The sequence below is a fragment of the Bos javanicus genome, chromosome 16 (assembly GCF_032452875.1).
Source record: "Bos javanicus breed banteng chromosome 16, ARS-OSU_banteng_1.0, whole genome shotgun sequence".
NCBI lineage: Eukaryota > Metazoa > Chordata > Mammalia > Artiodactyla > Bovidae > Bos > Bos javanicus.
In genome coordinates, this window is record NC_083883.1 from 67,422,599 (window position 1) to 67,435,835 (window position 13,237).

The window sequence follows — 13,237 nt, forward strand, 5'->3', positions numbered from 1 at the left end:
TGATGCAATCTGCATAGAATTTAAATAAGCAGCATGACAATATATAGTCTTGTAGTTTCCAATTTGGAACCAGTTTGTTGTCCTGGTTCTATTGCTTCTTGACCCGCATACAGGTTTCTCAGGAGATAGGTAAGGTGGTCTTGTACTCTTATCTTTTTAAGAATTTTCCACAATTTGTTATGATCTATACAGTCAAAATCTTTAATGTAGTCAATGAAGCAGATTTGTTTGGAATTCCCTTGCTTTCTCCATGATCCAACAAATGTTGTCAATTTGACATCTGGTTCCTCTGCCTCTTTGAAACCCAGATTGTACATCTGGGAATTTCTAGGTTCATGTACTGCTGAATCCTAGCTTGAAGGCTTTTGAACATAATCTTGCTAGCATGTGAAATTAGTGCAGATATTTGGTAGTTTGAAAATTCTTTGGCATTGCCTATCTTTGGGATTTGGATGAAAACTGACCTTTTCCAGTCCTGCGGCCACTGCTGGGTTTTCCAAATTTGCTGACATATTGAGTGCAGCACTTTAACAACATCATCTTTTAGAATTTGAAATAGCTCAGCTGGAATTCCATTACTTCCACTAGCTATGCTTATAGTAATTGTTCCTGAAGCCCACTTGACTTCACATTCCAGGATATCCAGCTCTAGGTGAGTGACCACACCGTTGCGGTTGTCTGAGTCCTTTAGACCTTTCTTGTATAAGTCTTCTGTGTATTCTTGCCACCTCTTCTTAATCTCTTCTGCTTCAATTAGATCCTTACCATTTCTGCCCTTTATTGTGTCCATCCTTACATGAAATGCTTCCTTCATATCTCCAGTTTTCTTGAAGAAATCTCTAGTATTTCCCATTCTGTTGCTTTCCTCTATTTCTTTGCATGGTTCATTTAAGAAGGCCTTCTTAACTCTCCCTGCTACTCTCTGGAACTCTGTATTCAGTTGGGTATCTTTCCCTTTGTCCTTTGCCTTTTGCTTCTCTTCTTTCTTCTGCTATTTGTAAAGCCTCCTCAGACAACAACTTTGCCTTCTTGGATTTCTTCTTCTTTGGGGTGATTTTGGTTGCTGCCTCCTGTACAATGTTATGAACCTCTGTTCATAGTTTTTCAGGCACTCTGTCTACCAGATCTAATCCCTCGACTTTATTCATCATCTCCACTGTATAATTATAAGGGATTTGATTTAGGTCATACCTTAATGGTCTAGTGGCTTTTCTTACTTTATTCAATTTAAGCCTGAATTTTGCAATAAGGAGTTCATGAACTGAGCCACAGTCATCTCTCCGTCTTGTTTTTGCTGACTGTATAGAGCTTCTCCTTCTTTGGCTGCAAAGAAAATATTCAATCTGATTTCAGTATTGACCATTTGGTGATGTCTATGTGTAGAGTCATCCCTTGAGTTGTTGGAAGAGGGGGTTTGCTATGACCAACATGTTCTCTTGACAAAACCCCTATAGCTTTTGCCCTGCTTCATTTTGTACTCCAAGGCCAAACTTATTTGTTACTCCAGGTGTCTCTTGACTTCCTAGTTTTGCATTTCAATCCCCTATGAAGAAAAGGACATCTTTTTTTTTTTTTTTTGATGTCAGTTCTAGAAGGTGGTGTAGGTCTTCATAGAACCAGTCAACTTCATCTTTTTTAGCATCAGTGATTGGGGCATAGACTTGGATTACTGTGATGTTGAATGGCTTGCCTTGGAAATGAACTGAGATCATTCTCTCATTTTTGAGGCTGCACCTAAGTACTACATTTCAGACCCTTTAGTCGACTATGGGGCTACTCTATTTCTTCTAAGGGAATCTTTCCCACAATAGTAGATATATTTTATACATAGCAGTGTGTATGTGTTAATCTCAGACTCCTAATGTATTAACAGTTTCCCCTTGTCTTATCCATTGCCGTTATACCAGTTCATAGTTTGGAGCCTGAGGGCAGCAGTGCAAAGCAGCGAAGGGCAGGAGCTTGGGAATCAGCTTGCCTGCGTCTAAATCCTGGTTCCGCTCCTCACTAACCATAACCTTAAGGCAAATTTCAGAAACTGGCCAAGTCTCAGTTTTGTTAGATGAAGGATGTTGTTGATATTATTACTGCAGCCTACTCCTACTTTTGTCTCTTTCCCCAGTTTACTTCCCTTATTCCATTTCTCACTCATTGTCTGATGACTTCCCTGGTGGCTCAGACGGTAAAGCGTCTGTCTACTATGTGGGAGATCCCGGTTTGATCACTGGGTTGGGAAGATCCCTTGGAGAAGGAAATGGCAATCCACTCCAGTACTATTGCCTGGAAAATCCCATGGACAGAGGACCCTGGTAGGTCGCAAAGAGTGGGACATGACCGAGCGACTTCACATTCAACTAATCGTTTTGCTTTTTTGCTCTTTAGTTTGAATTCCTTCAGTGTCTTTTCATGCCTTCAGGATATAACACAAGCCCCCACCAACTTCACAAAGGTGTGCCCTGACAGCATCTTGCCCCTGACATCTCCTGTGCCTCTCCTGTCTCTGTCCTGGGCTTTCCTATTGATACTTTAGAGCAGAATGCCAAGGAAAGCAGATCAGCACACATATTTGTAGGACCCCAAATTGTGGGGTTTTTGGCCTGATGGGATCAGTCTTTGACCAGTGAGGATGGTTGCTGATGGCTAGCTAATTTCCTCTTTTACTTCCTTCACTTCCTTTGCTCCTTCACAACATTGAGGGGCTAACATAGGGTTTTCAGTCTGTCCTATAGGACCCAGCAGCCAGTAGCTGAAAGCAGAGGCCGACTTGAGAGTGTACTTTTACACCCACTCTCCTTCTCTGCTGCGTCATTCCCTCTACCCCTCATGCCTGCCCCCTGGCATCACACCCCAGACCTTCATTTGAGGCTCTGCTTTCTGGGAACTTCAGCTAAGACCAACAGAGAATGTTACAGCTGGAACAAATTTTAGACATTGTTTAGTATGACCTGCTTGTGAGTGACAGAACTGAAAACAATTAGTGGTTGAAGTCACTAGATTCATAGACTAGTGTTCCTTCAGCCTCACAGAGAGTGTTTTCAATAACACAAGTGTGAAAAAAAGGCTATATATTACTATTTATTATTATCGTTATTTCTGAGAAATACTCTGTTATTTCCCAGAAATATATATTGTTATTTCTGGGCGATACTCTGACTTAAGCATCACTGTCTTTTTTGCCCCATCCTTCCTTCTTCCATCCTGGGCCATGTCCTCTTCCTAACCCAATCACTTTCTCCCATTTTATATTCTTGGTGTTCTTAGCTGACTGCCTGCCAACATCTACTTTCAGGGAGTCATTTATTTTATAGTGTAAATAACATTTCTGTACAGGGCTACTTGGGCCCTAGAGATCTGCATTTGAAAAAGAGTTCAAATTTTATTGAAAAGCAGTGGGAGAACCATGTATGTCTCCCCCATGTTGCAAATTATAGTCATCAATTATATGAGACTGGAGTGGAGAGATGTACCGGGATTATGGAAGTTAATGTGTATTTACACTAAATATCCCTTTTCTTTATCACCTGTTTTCCCCATCATGGCACCTTGTAAACCTTAAACATGTTCTTGAGTGTTACCACCCACTTCGATTTGAGGATGCTAGTGAAGCTACAAAAGATCGTCTATAAATAAACAAATACAAATGCCTCCGTAGTTATGCGTCCCTTCCAAAGCATTGTGTCCCCAATGCATATACACATAGCTTCAAACTTGCAATGCTGTAACTTCAAATAAATATAATGGTAATACTACTGCTAAACTTTATTGAGTACTTGCTGCATTGCCAGGCATTGGGCTAAGTGCATCATAAGCATACTTTTCATTTCGCTCTCAGGCAAAGAAGGACAATGATCCCAGAGAGATGGGAAACAAGTCCTATAACTGTCCCAGTTCACCATCTACAGAGAATTTCCAGGCCATGGTGTGCGGCAGTGGAATCAAGATGGAGCGGGGAGGAGAGTTCTCCTTGTATATTCAGCTGAGTGCTGACCAGCAATGGGCATGTGAGGAAAAAGCCACTTGAAAGAGTTCAGGTGACCGTGCCCACGCTCACACTGGGAGGCGGATGGCTCTGTCCCCACCTGCCGGGCTAGAAAACTTCATGCTGCGAAGTGCACTGGGTAGAGTACTCAGGAGAGTCTTTCCTCAGTAATGCAGAATAATTCATTCTCCACTGAACAGTGCTTTGGTCTGACAGGACAAATTTTAAAAATGAGTCGCAAACGGATCAAACTCTTTCCAAATAACTTTAGTCTGTCCCAGAATAGAGTTAATAACAAAAATATCTAGTATAAATTCATAATATAAAGGTAAAATTCATATGTCTGACATTCAATCAGAAAATGTGAGACCTGAAAGGAAGCAAGAAAATACAACCTATACTAAGGAGAAACACTGATGAATTGAAACTGATGTAGAGCTGATACAGATAGTAGAATGTCAGTCAAGGACATAAAAAGTTATTAAAACTGTATTCCAGATATTCACACATTTAAAATGAGACATGGAAGACATACATATATATATATGATTCTGACTGAGCGACTGAACTGAACTGATATATAGGATTCAAAGAGAACTTCCAGAAATAAAAACTGCAGCATCTGAGATGTAAGGTACACTGGATGAGACAACTGGCAGAATAAACAGTAAAGAAAAATAGATTAGTGAACTTTAAGAAATAGCTTGAAAACTAGCAAAAATTGAAACATAACAAGAGAAGAAAATAGTAATTAAAAAAACTGAAGAGACCATCAGTTACCTAGTGAACTAGGTAACAATTTCATGGCCTCATATATGTTAATTGTTTCATATAAAAGGACAAAATATTTATGATAGAAATTTCTCACTGGGAACAGTGCAAAAAAGAATAAAGTGGAGTAACATCTTTAAGGTACTAAAAGGAAAACGAAAACCTGCCAACCTAGAATCCTCTATCCAACTAAATAAATAAAAACAACCCACAGACATAAATGAAACAAAACCCCCAAACTGTCAAAAACAAAGGTGAAACAAAGAATTTTTTGAACACACAAAAGTGAAAGAATTCATTACCAGCAGAACGGCACTACAGGAAACAGTGAAGCAAATGCTTCACAGGGAAGAAAATGGTATCAAATGAAAGCCTGGACTCACAAAGAGCTGAACAGCGCCGGAAATGGCGACTACATGAGCAAATATGTTCATTTTTAAATTATTTAAATATTTTAAAAAGATAATCAACTACTTTAAAATTACATTAATATAGTGTTGGGTTTAAAATATTGTAAAATAAAATGGAATGAAAATAGCAAACAAGATGGGGAGGAAATTAATGGGAGTATATTATTCTGAGGTTCTTTTACTGCATGGGACGTGGTATAGCATTACTTGAAGGAAGATGGTGACATATTTAAACACCATTGTTATTTAGTTTCTGAGTCCTGCCCGACTCTTTTGCTTTTCCACGGACTGGAGCCCCTCCACTCCTCTGTCCATGGGATTTCCCACCACCAGGCTCCTTTGTCTGTGGGAATTTCCAGGCTAGAATACTGGAGTGGGTTGCCAAGTCCTTCACCAGGGGATCCTCCCAACCCAGGAATTGAACCCATGTCTCCTGCTTTGCGGCAGATTCTTTACTACTGAGTCATCGGGGAAGCCCTGTTATAAACGCTGTGTGCTTAGTCACTCAGTCCCGTCTGGCTCTCTGCGACTCCTCTGTCCTCCTCTCTGTAGCCCTCCAGGCTCCTCTGTCCACGGGGTTCTCCAGGCAAGAATACTGGAGTGGGTTGCCAAATCCTCCTCCAGGATAAACACTATAGCAACCACTAAAATAAAATAGTTATAGCTAATAAGCTGGCAATAGAGATAAAATGGAATCATAAAAAAACATTCAGTCAACCCAAAAGAAGGCAGAAAAATGGGAAAAAAGAAACAAAGAACAGAAGAACATATAAAAAACAAATAGCAAGATGATAGATTTCAACCCAACCATATCCACAATCATACTGAATGGAAATAGTCTAAAGAGCTCAATAAAAGGCTGAGATTGTTTGCATAAAAAAGCAAGACCCAATGCTAAGGTGACTACAGGAAACACATTTTAATACACACAAATAAGTTAAGAGTGATAAGATGGGAAGTTATATATCATGCTAAAACACTAATAAAAACTGGAGTGCTATATTAATATTAGACAAAGCATATTTCACAGTAAATAATCTTACCAGGGATAATGAATGTAACTTCACAATGATAAAAAATCAATTAATCAAACTGACATAATAATCCTAAGTATTTATGCATCTAATTACAGGCTTCAAAATGCAGGAAACAAAACCTCATAAAAGGACAAGAAGAAATCGACAAATCCACAATTAAGTCAGATTTTGATTCCGCTTGTTCTGTTAGGAAGGCAGAAATCAGTAAGAATACAGAAGATTCGAACAACACTATCAAACTAATTGACATTTATGGAGAATTCCCACCAAACAACATTTTTTTCAAGTGTACATGAAAAGTTACCAAGATAGATCACTGAATCCTTACTAGGTCGGTTCTACCATTATTTCCATTTACAGCTGAATCAACAAAGGCATGAAGAGGTAGGTAACTTCTGAAGATACACCGTAATTAAGGGTCACAGCTGGGCATTGCACCCAGATTATCTGACCCAGAAGTCTTAATCAGCAAGCTCTACCCCCTCCCCTGAACACCTGGAACAGCTCAGGTCTCAGTGAAGTCTCTAAGACTTAGAATGCAATCCCTTTAAGATAAACAAAGGAGTAGGTTACTCAAATAGCATTTTCTAAATACCACTTAGAGAGGAAATACTTTCCTCCTTTCTTCTCATATTCTCACTCAGCCCAAATGGCTAGGCTGCTTCCTTTAAATGACATGACTTATAGGTATCATAAACTCAGGTTCCAGAGTCGCTGGGTCTGAAAGGGAAGACAGTTGCAGATTAAAGTCTAAGAGGCTCAGGGGAGCTGGCTCTTCCTGAGGCTGCCTCCGTGTCGGATGGGTGGTCTAACACACACATTCCAACTGGATCAAGATGCCTGCTGGCCCCTCTTTAAATGCCAGGATCCGGATAGCAGCTCCTTTAGCAGGATGTGAATACATTTTTATTAAAAAGAGGCAAAGAACCTTCAGCTTATGGTTGACGTTCTTTGTCCACCTTCTTATCTGTTACTGGTACCAAAATGTATGTAATAATGACAAGACGGAAAAACGCTGTACTGTTCTTCAGGGCGAGGTTTCCTCACTTATCAGCAAGAAAATGCCACAGAGGGGAACACCTTTGTAATGAGCCTTTGGCTGAGGCTGGGCACACGGGTGTTCTATGGGAGGAAATATGAAATGATATTATTCTGCCTCACTATGCTGAGGGGAGGATTTATGTTGCTCGGCAAGCATGAATCTTGATAGTGGAATTTAACAAAAAATCAATTTTCTCCTTCAGACGGTCTCTCTCCCCCTCCCTCTTCCTTTGCCTCTCACGCCCTCTCATCCGGTGCACTGAGCCTCCATCCTGTACTCATCACACCCAACTGCTTTGACTCCTACCATCTTTTCCACCTACACTCAGTGACTACCAGGCCCCGATGTCTCTCTCTCGTTTCCCTCCACAACCCTTTTCCCTGTCCTCCCGTTTCTGGCCGGTCCAGCTCTCTCCTCCCTCCCTCCCCACCAAAGCCCCACAGTACCCGAGGAGATCAGAGTGATTATGTGGCTGCAGCCCAGCCGGGAGGACCTTTCCAGCTCCCCCTCCCGGCTGGGTTAAGGGCTGAGGACGGGAAGCTGGGCTGCGCAAGGGGGGTGGTCTCGGTTTCTTGGGGGCGGGCGGGGGTTACTATGAAAGAGGTGTCTGAAGCAACGTTTTGCATCGTAGGGAAAAAAAAAAAAGGCAATCCCCTTTGTGCACTGGGTTAGCGCAGTGTCCCTCGGTTCGGGACCTCGCCACACATTCTTGCAAGCCATTGTTTACCCCGGGGTTTTGGAGGGGAGGCGCCGCGCGGGTGGGCGCGGAGGGGACCCTGGGAGCGCTTCCCTGGTACTCAGTTGACCCGAGACTCGGTGGGGAGAAGTTGCCCTCCAGGAGGCGGGGCCCCAGAGCCAGGAGGAGGAGGGGGGCGTCCCCTCGACCAATCAGGAGGCGAGGCCGAGCCCGTCTTCCCTTCCCCGGCCCGCTCGCGGGCGGGCGGCGCGCAGTGGAAAGTTGGGAGCCGCTGCGGCTGGTCCGGGCGGAGAGCGGCGGCGGCAGCGAGGGCAGCGGACTCGGCGCGGCGCCGCTGGCTCGGAGCAGTCCCCGGGGCATGGGCCGGGCGCGCCGCCCGCACTCAGCCACACGCCGCCCGGGCCGCGGGCATTCGGCCGTCCCGAAGGAGGCTGCGTCCGGACGAAGGCTGCCGCATCTTTGCCTCCCCAGCCCCGTGCAGGGATTTCGGGTTCGGTGCTCGTCCCCATCTGATTCTCAGCCCCCAACTTTTGGCAAGTTCAAAGAGGTTTCTGTAGTCGAATAAATTGCCCCGAGAGGAAACCCGCTGCCTATTGAGGAGGGCTCAGCAGAGTGCTTGGGCGCTCCAGGAAAAAAAGAAAAAAAAGAAAGACAAAATGATTTCCTGGGACATGATCCACACCATATTCTTGCTCGCTCTTCTTTATCCTTCCCAAGCGCAGGATGCAATCCCCCAGTCCGAGGTCGAGGCAGAAGAAATTCCCGAGGGGGCCTCAACCTTGGCTTTTGTGTTTGATGTGACTGGTTCCATGTATGATGATCTAGTTCAGGTGATCGAGGGGGCTTCCAAAATTTTGGAGACGTCTTTGAAAAGACCTAAGAGACCTCTATTCAACTTTGCTTTGGTGCCTTTCCACGACCCAGGTAAGGGAAATACTTGTTCTTTGTTATTCCTTATGATTACGTTCTTATGCCTCGAAATTGCGTGTCAGTAAGTTTCAGAACCATTATAAATGTGTAGCTGAATACAGTTGTAACAAAGAATTGCTCGCCTACATCTGGGCTTGCTCTCTGACACCTGCTCGTGTCTCATCCATGGAGATGGCTTGTTTGGGGTGCTTGCACAGTGGTACCCAAACCTGGAAAGCGTAGAATTATGAAAACCAGAGCAATGATATCAAAATCAGAGTTAATTAACTTAAAAATTTTGAAACTAAAGAATGTTTAAGGCAGAGTGGTACACTGGGTATTCAGCAGCAGTACTTTAACAGCTAACACCCAACTTGAGAACATTCTCAAGATAACTCTCAAGTTAGGGGGAGAAAAACCTGTTGTGTGAGACACAGGGAAGCTTGTAAGCAATAATTACTAATGAACTGAAGAGATGAAAATAAGCCATTCATTTGTTAATTGAATCTACTGATCTTCGCACCAGATCATCATTAGTTCTCGGCTCACAGATGGTAATAAATGGGTCCTCCTCTCTTTCAGTAGAAATGCATGTAATTTGCTATGGTGGTGCTCTTTAAAGGTAGTTGAAGTACAATCACTTTATTTTTTGCCCTAAAGCCATGGGTTTCAGCTGCTGCGGGGTAATTTGATCCTCTCTGCTTTTTTCAGTTTCTCTTTAAAGTGGCACCTTTCTGTGAGGCTCATAGGAGCCCTCATTGTCAATGCGAGGGTAGCATTACCTGGGGAGCCCTGGGGCTGGCTGTCTAGCATCCACCTGAGTTTTATTAGCACAACTCACTGCCCAGTCGAAGAAATAAAGCAGTGGTTTCTTGAAGTCCTACCCCACTGTTCTCTCACATTTTTATTGAAATTCTCTTTTCACTAAAAGACTTTGACACAGCCACTTCGCAATGAAAACTTGATATTGAGAATCTCAAATTCTTTCCTTGTGCTTTTGACAGGCATGTGAGAGTTCAAATTATTGCTTGGTTTTAAATGTGGTAGGTTTCAGCTATTAAAGAATTGGCAGGGGGAGGAGTTTAGAGGGAAAAAGAACTCTGGGATTTTTGTTTGTTCTTCAAGTGATGAAAACAACCTGTCCTCCTCTGTGCTATACATATAACCTTAGTAAATTCAATGTTGATTAAAAATAAAAATTTTAATATTTGAATAAAGAATGATCATTAACTGTGTTAGCTGTCTCAGTGAGACACCTTATGTGTTACAACGTTTTAATTTATTAAATGTTAAGAGTTGACTCATTGGAAAAGACCCTAATGCTGGGAGGGATTGGGGGCAGGAGGAGAAGGGGACGACAGAGGATGAGATGGCTGGATGGCGTCCCTGACTCGATGGACGTGAGTCTGAGTGAACTCTGGGAGTTGGTGATGGACAGGGAGGCCTGGCGTGCTGCAATTCATGGGGTTGCAAGGAGTCGGACACGACTGAGCGACTGAACTGAACTGAAGATGCCAATTGTGATGCAGACCAAGACTTTGTAAGCTTGGAATAGGCTAAATATATTTCTTCTATAGGAATGAATCTGACGTTGGCAAAAACATAAAGTAAAAATTCTTTTCTGTGACACCACAGTTTTCTTCCCTCCAAAAAGCTCTTATGAAGTGATATTGCTGTAAAGAGAACTCAAAAAACTGCCTCAAGTCATAAATGGAAACTAGATCATCATGATATTTATTTTGATATGATATGAAAAAAATTATTGGAATAAATTGTATTGTGGTGTGCTCCCTTCCAGTTGTTACCAAATAGAAAAATTTGTTGTAGTTGACTTTCCTTTATTTTGGCAATCACGATTCAAAGTAGGAGAAACTTAGTATGCTAATAAAAAATGACTAATAAATTAGTTATTTTGAATTAAATAATAAGAGAAAATGATTAACTTAAATTGGCTCCATAAAATTAATTGTATGTATAATTCAGCAAAAGCTATTCTAATTTCATTGTGATTCAAAGTGTTTTTGAACTTAAAGGTGAGAATAGAAATTAAAACATACTAATAACCTTTAGTTTACTAACTCACAATAATGGGTTGTAATATTATCTTTGTATGTCATTTTCTGTTTGTGTGTATGTACAATAATTAAGAGTTTTTGATTCCCTTGTACTTCTGGTTGGTTATCCACTTGGAATCACCAGTGGACAGAAAGGGCCTTGAATAGAGATTTACTGGCTTACTGAGTGACATTGGAAAAGTCTGTCTACATTTTTGTATCCATTTTCTCAATTATAAAATGGCAGAATTGGATTTGAACATCTCTAAGGTTACTTCCAACAGTAACGTTTTATGACTATTTTACACATGGTAGTTTTTCACAGCCCCTGATACAACTGACAAGCAAATAAATGATGTGTGTAATTTAATACAGTTATATTAATAACTTTGCTTATAGCTGTTCAAAGTGCTTTGGCATCTGTGGTTGAATTTAGCTAGATGAAGTAATGAATAAGATTTGGGATATAGTCTCAGGCATTTGACAGAGACCTTAAGGCCTTCACAGGTGATTGCTTTGGGCCTCTGCATATTAGTGGGGGGCAAGCTGTATGTTTTGAGGTGGGGGTAAAAATAAAAATACATGGAAGTGTAGGTGGCTCAGACATTAAAGAATCTGCCTGCAATGCAGGAGACCCAAGTTCGGTCCCTGGGTTGGGAAGATCCTCTGGAGAAGGGAATGGCAGCCCACTCTAGTATTCTTGCCTGGGAAAACCTATGAACTGAGAGGAGCCTGGCAGTCTACAGTCTGTGGGGTTGCAAGGAGTTGGAATGGCTGAGCGACTGACACTTTCACATAGACATACAAGAGGAATAAGTCAACAAGTTGACAAGGTGGTAATAAAATCACTCAGAAAAATGTAGGAAGCTAGTGTTAGAGGAGTAACAGTGTAACCCATGGTAGGAGGAAGTTCCACAGAGCACCGGGGTCATCGCAGGTCAAGACAACTTTTTGATGCTACTACCTCTGCTTAAGATGGGTTTTCCACTTTCATGATCGCATTTAATGTATTAATTTTTAATAGCTTTATTGACCTTACTATATAATCACTCATTTAAAACATACAATTCTGTGATTTATAGTATATTCAGAGATTGTTATTATTGTTCAGTCACTAGGTTATGTCCAACTCTTTGCGACCTCATGAACTTAAGCACCCCGCTTTCCTGTCCTTCACTATCTCCCAGAATTTGCTGAAACTCATGTCCATTGATTTAGTGATGCTATCTAACCATCTCATCCTCTAGCGCCCTCTTCTCCTTTTGCCTTCAATCTTTCCCAGCATCAGGGTGTTTTCCAATGAGTCGCCTCTTCTCATCAAGTGGCTAACATGAAGCTTCAGCTTTCCTTTAGGATTGACTGGTTTGAAGTTCTTGTAGAGCAAGCGAATCTCAAGAGTCTTCTCTAGCACCACAATCAAAAGCATCAGTTCTTTTGTTCTCAGCCTTCTTTCTGGTCCCAACTCTTACATCCATGACTACTGGCAAAACTGTAGTTTTGACTATATGGACCTTTGTCAGCAAAGTGATGTCTCTGCTCTTTAATATGCTGTCTAGGTTTGTCATAGCTTTCCTCCCAAGGAGCAAGCGTCTTTTAATTTCATGACTGCAGTCACTGTCAGCAGTGATACAGATGTATGCAACCATACCTCAGTCAAGTTTGGAACATCTTCCTCACTTTAAAGAGACACCCTGTGCATTTTTATTTATCTGTCCTCTCACCCCCACCCCGTCCCCATATTATCCTCCTCCCAGGCCTAAGCAGCTACTAATTTACTTTTTGTCTCCCTGGATTTTCCTATTCTAGACTTTCATATGAATGGAATCATATATTATCTTTTTTTGACTGACTTCTTTCACTTTAGCATAATGTTTTTAAGATTTATCCACATCATAGCATATATCAGTAATTCATTTTTATGGCCAAATAATAATCCATTTTATAGATATAGCATAGTTTATTTATCTTATAATCGATAATGGATATTTGAGGTGTTTCCACTTTTTGGCTAGTATGAATAATACTTCTATAACTATTTGTGGGCAGTTTCCTATGTGGACATATGGGATACTGTGATTTGTAATAAATATTTGATCTTTGTCACCTTTTCTGGCATGCAACTCTTAAAACTCTTGAACTTTGCCAATTGATGAGAACCATAAAGGTATCTTCTGTCATGTTAATGAGGCGACTTCTGGACTCCACCGAAGAGTGAGGGCTCATTGCCAGGAGACTCATCCCTGCGATTAGAGGGTTGGAACTTTCAGTCCCACCCCTAACCTCTGGAGAATGTTCCGTGTGTACTTGAAAAGAATGTATTTTGCTGTTTGGGGATGGAATG

At 41.7% G+C, this 13,237-nt stretch overlaps 1 protein-coding gene across 3 annotated transcripts in view; it reads left to right on the plus strand.

Annotated features, from left to right (window-relative positions):
* The first annotated feature begins 8,229 nt into the window (after positions 1-8,229).
* The window catches only part of HMCN1 (hemicentin 1), a 539,309-nt gene continuing 534,301 nt past the window's right edge, over positions 8,230-13,237 (plus strand). Inside the window, exon 1 of one of the 3 annotated variants that reach the window (XM_061383493.1) lies at positions 8,230-8,857. In XM_061383493.1, the coding sequence (XP_061239477.1) occupies positions 8,590-8,857 (268 nt within the window). In that variant the 5' untranslated portion in view covers positions 8,230-8,589. The remainder of the gene's footprint in view (positions 8,858-13,237) is intronic. The other 2 variants (XM_061383492.1, XM_061383494.1) reach the window with 2 other exon arrangements.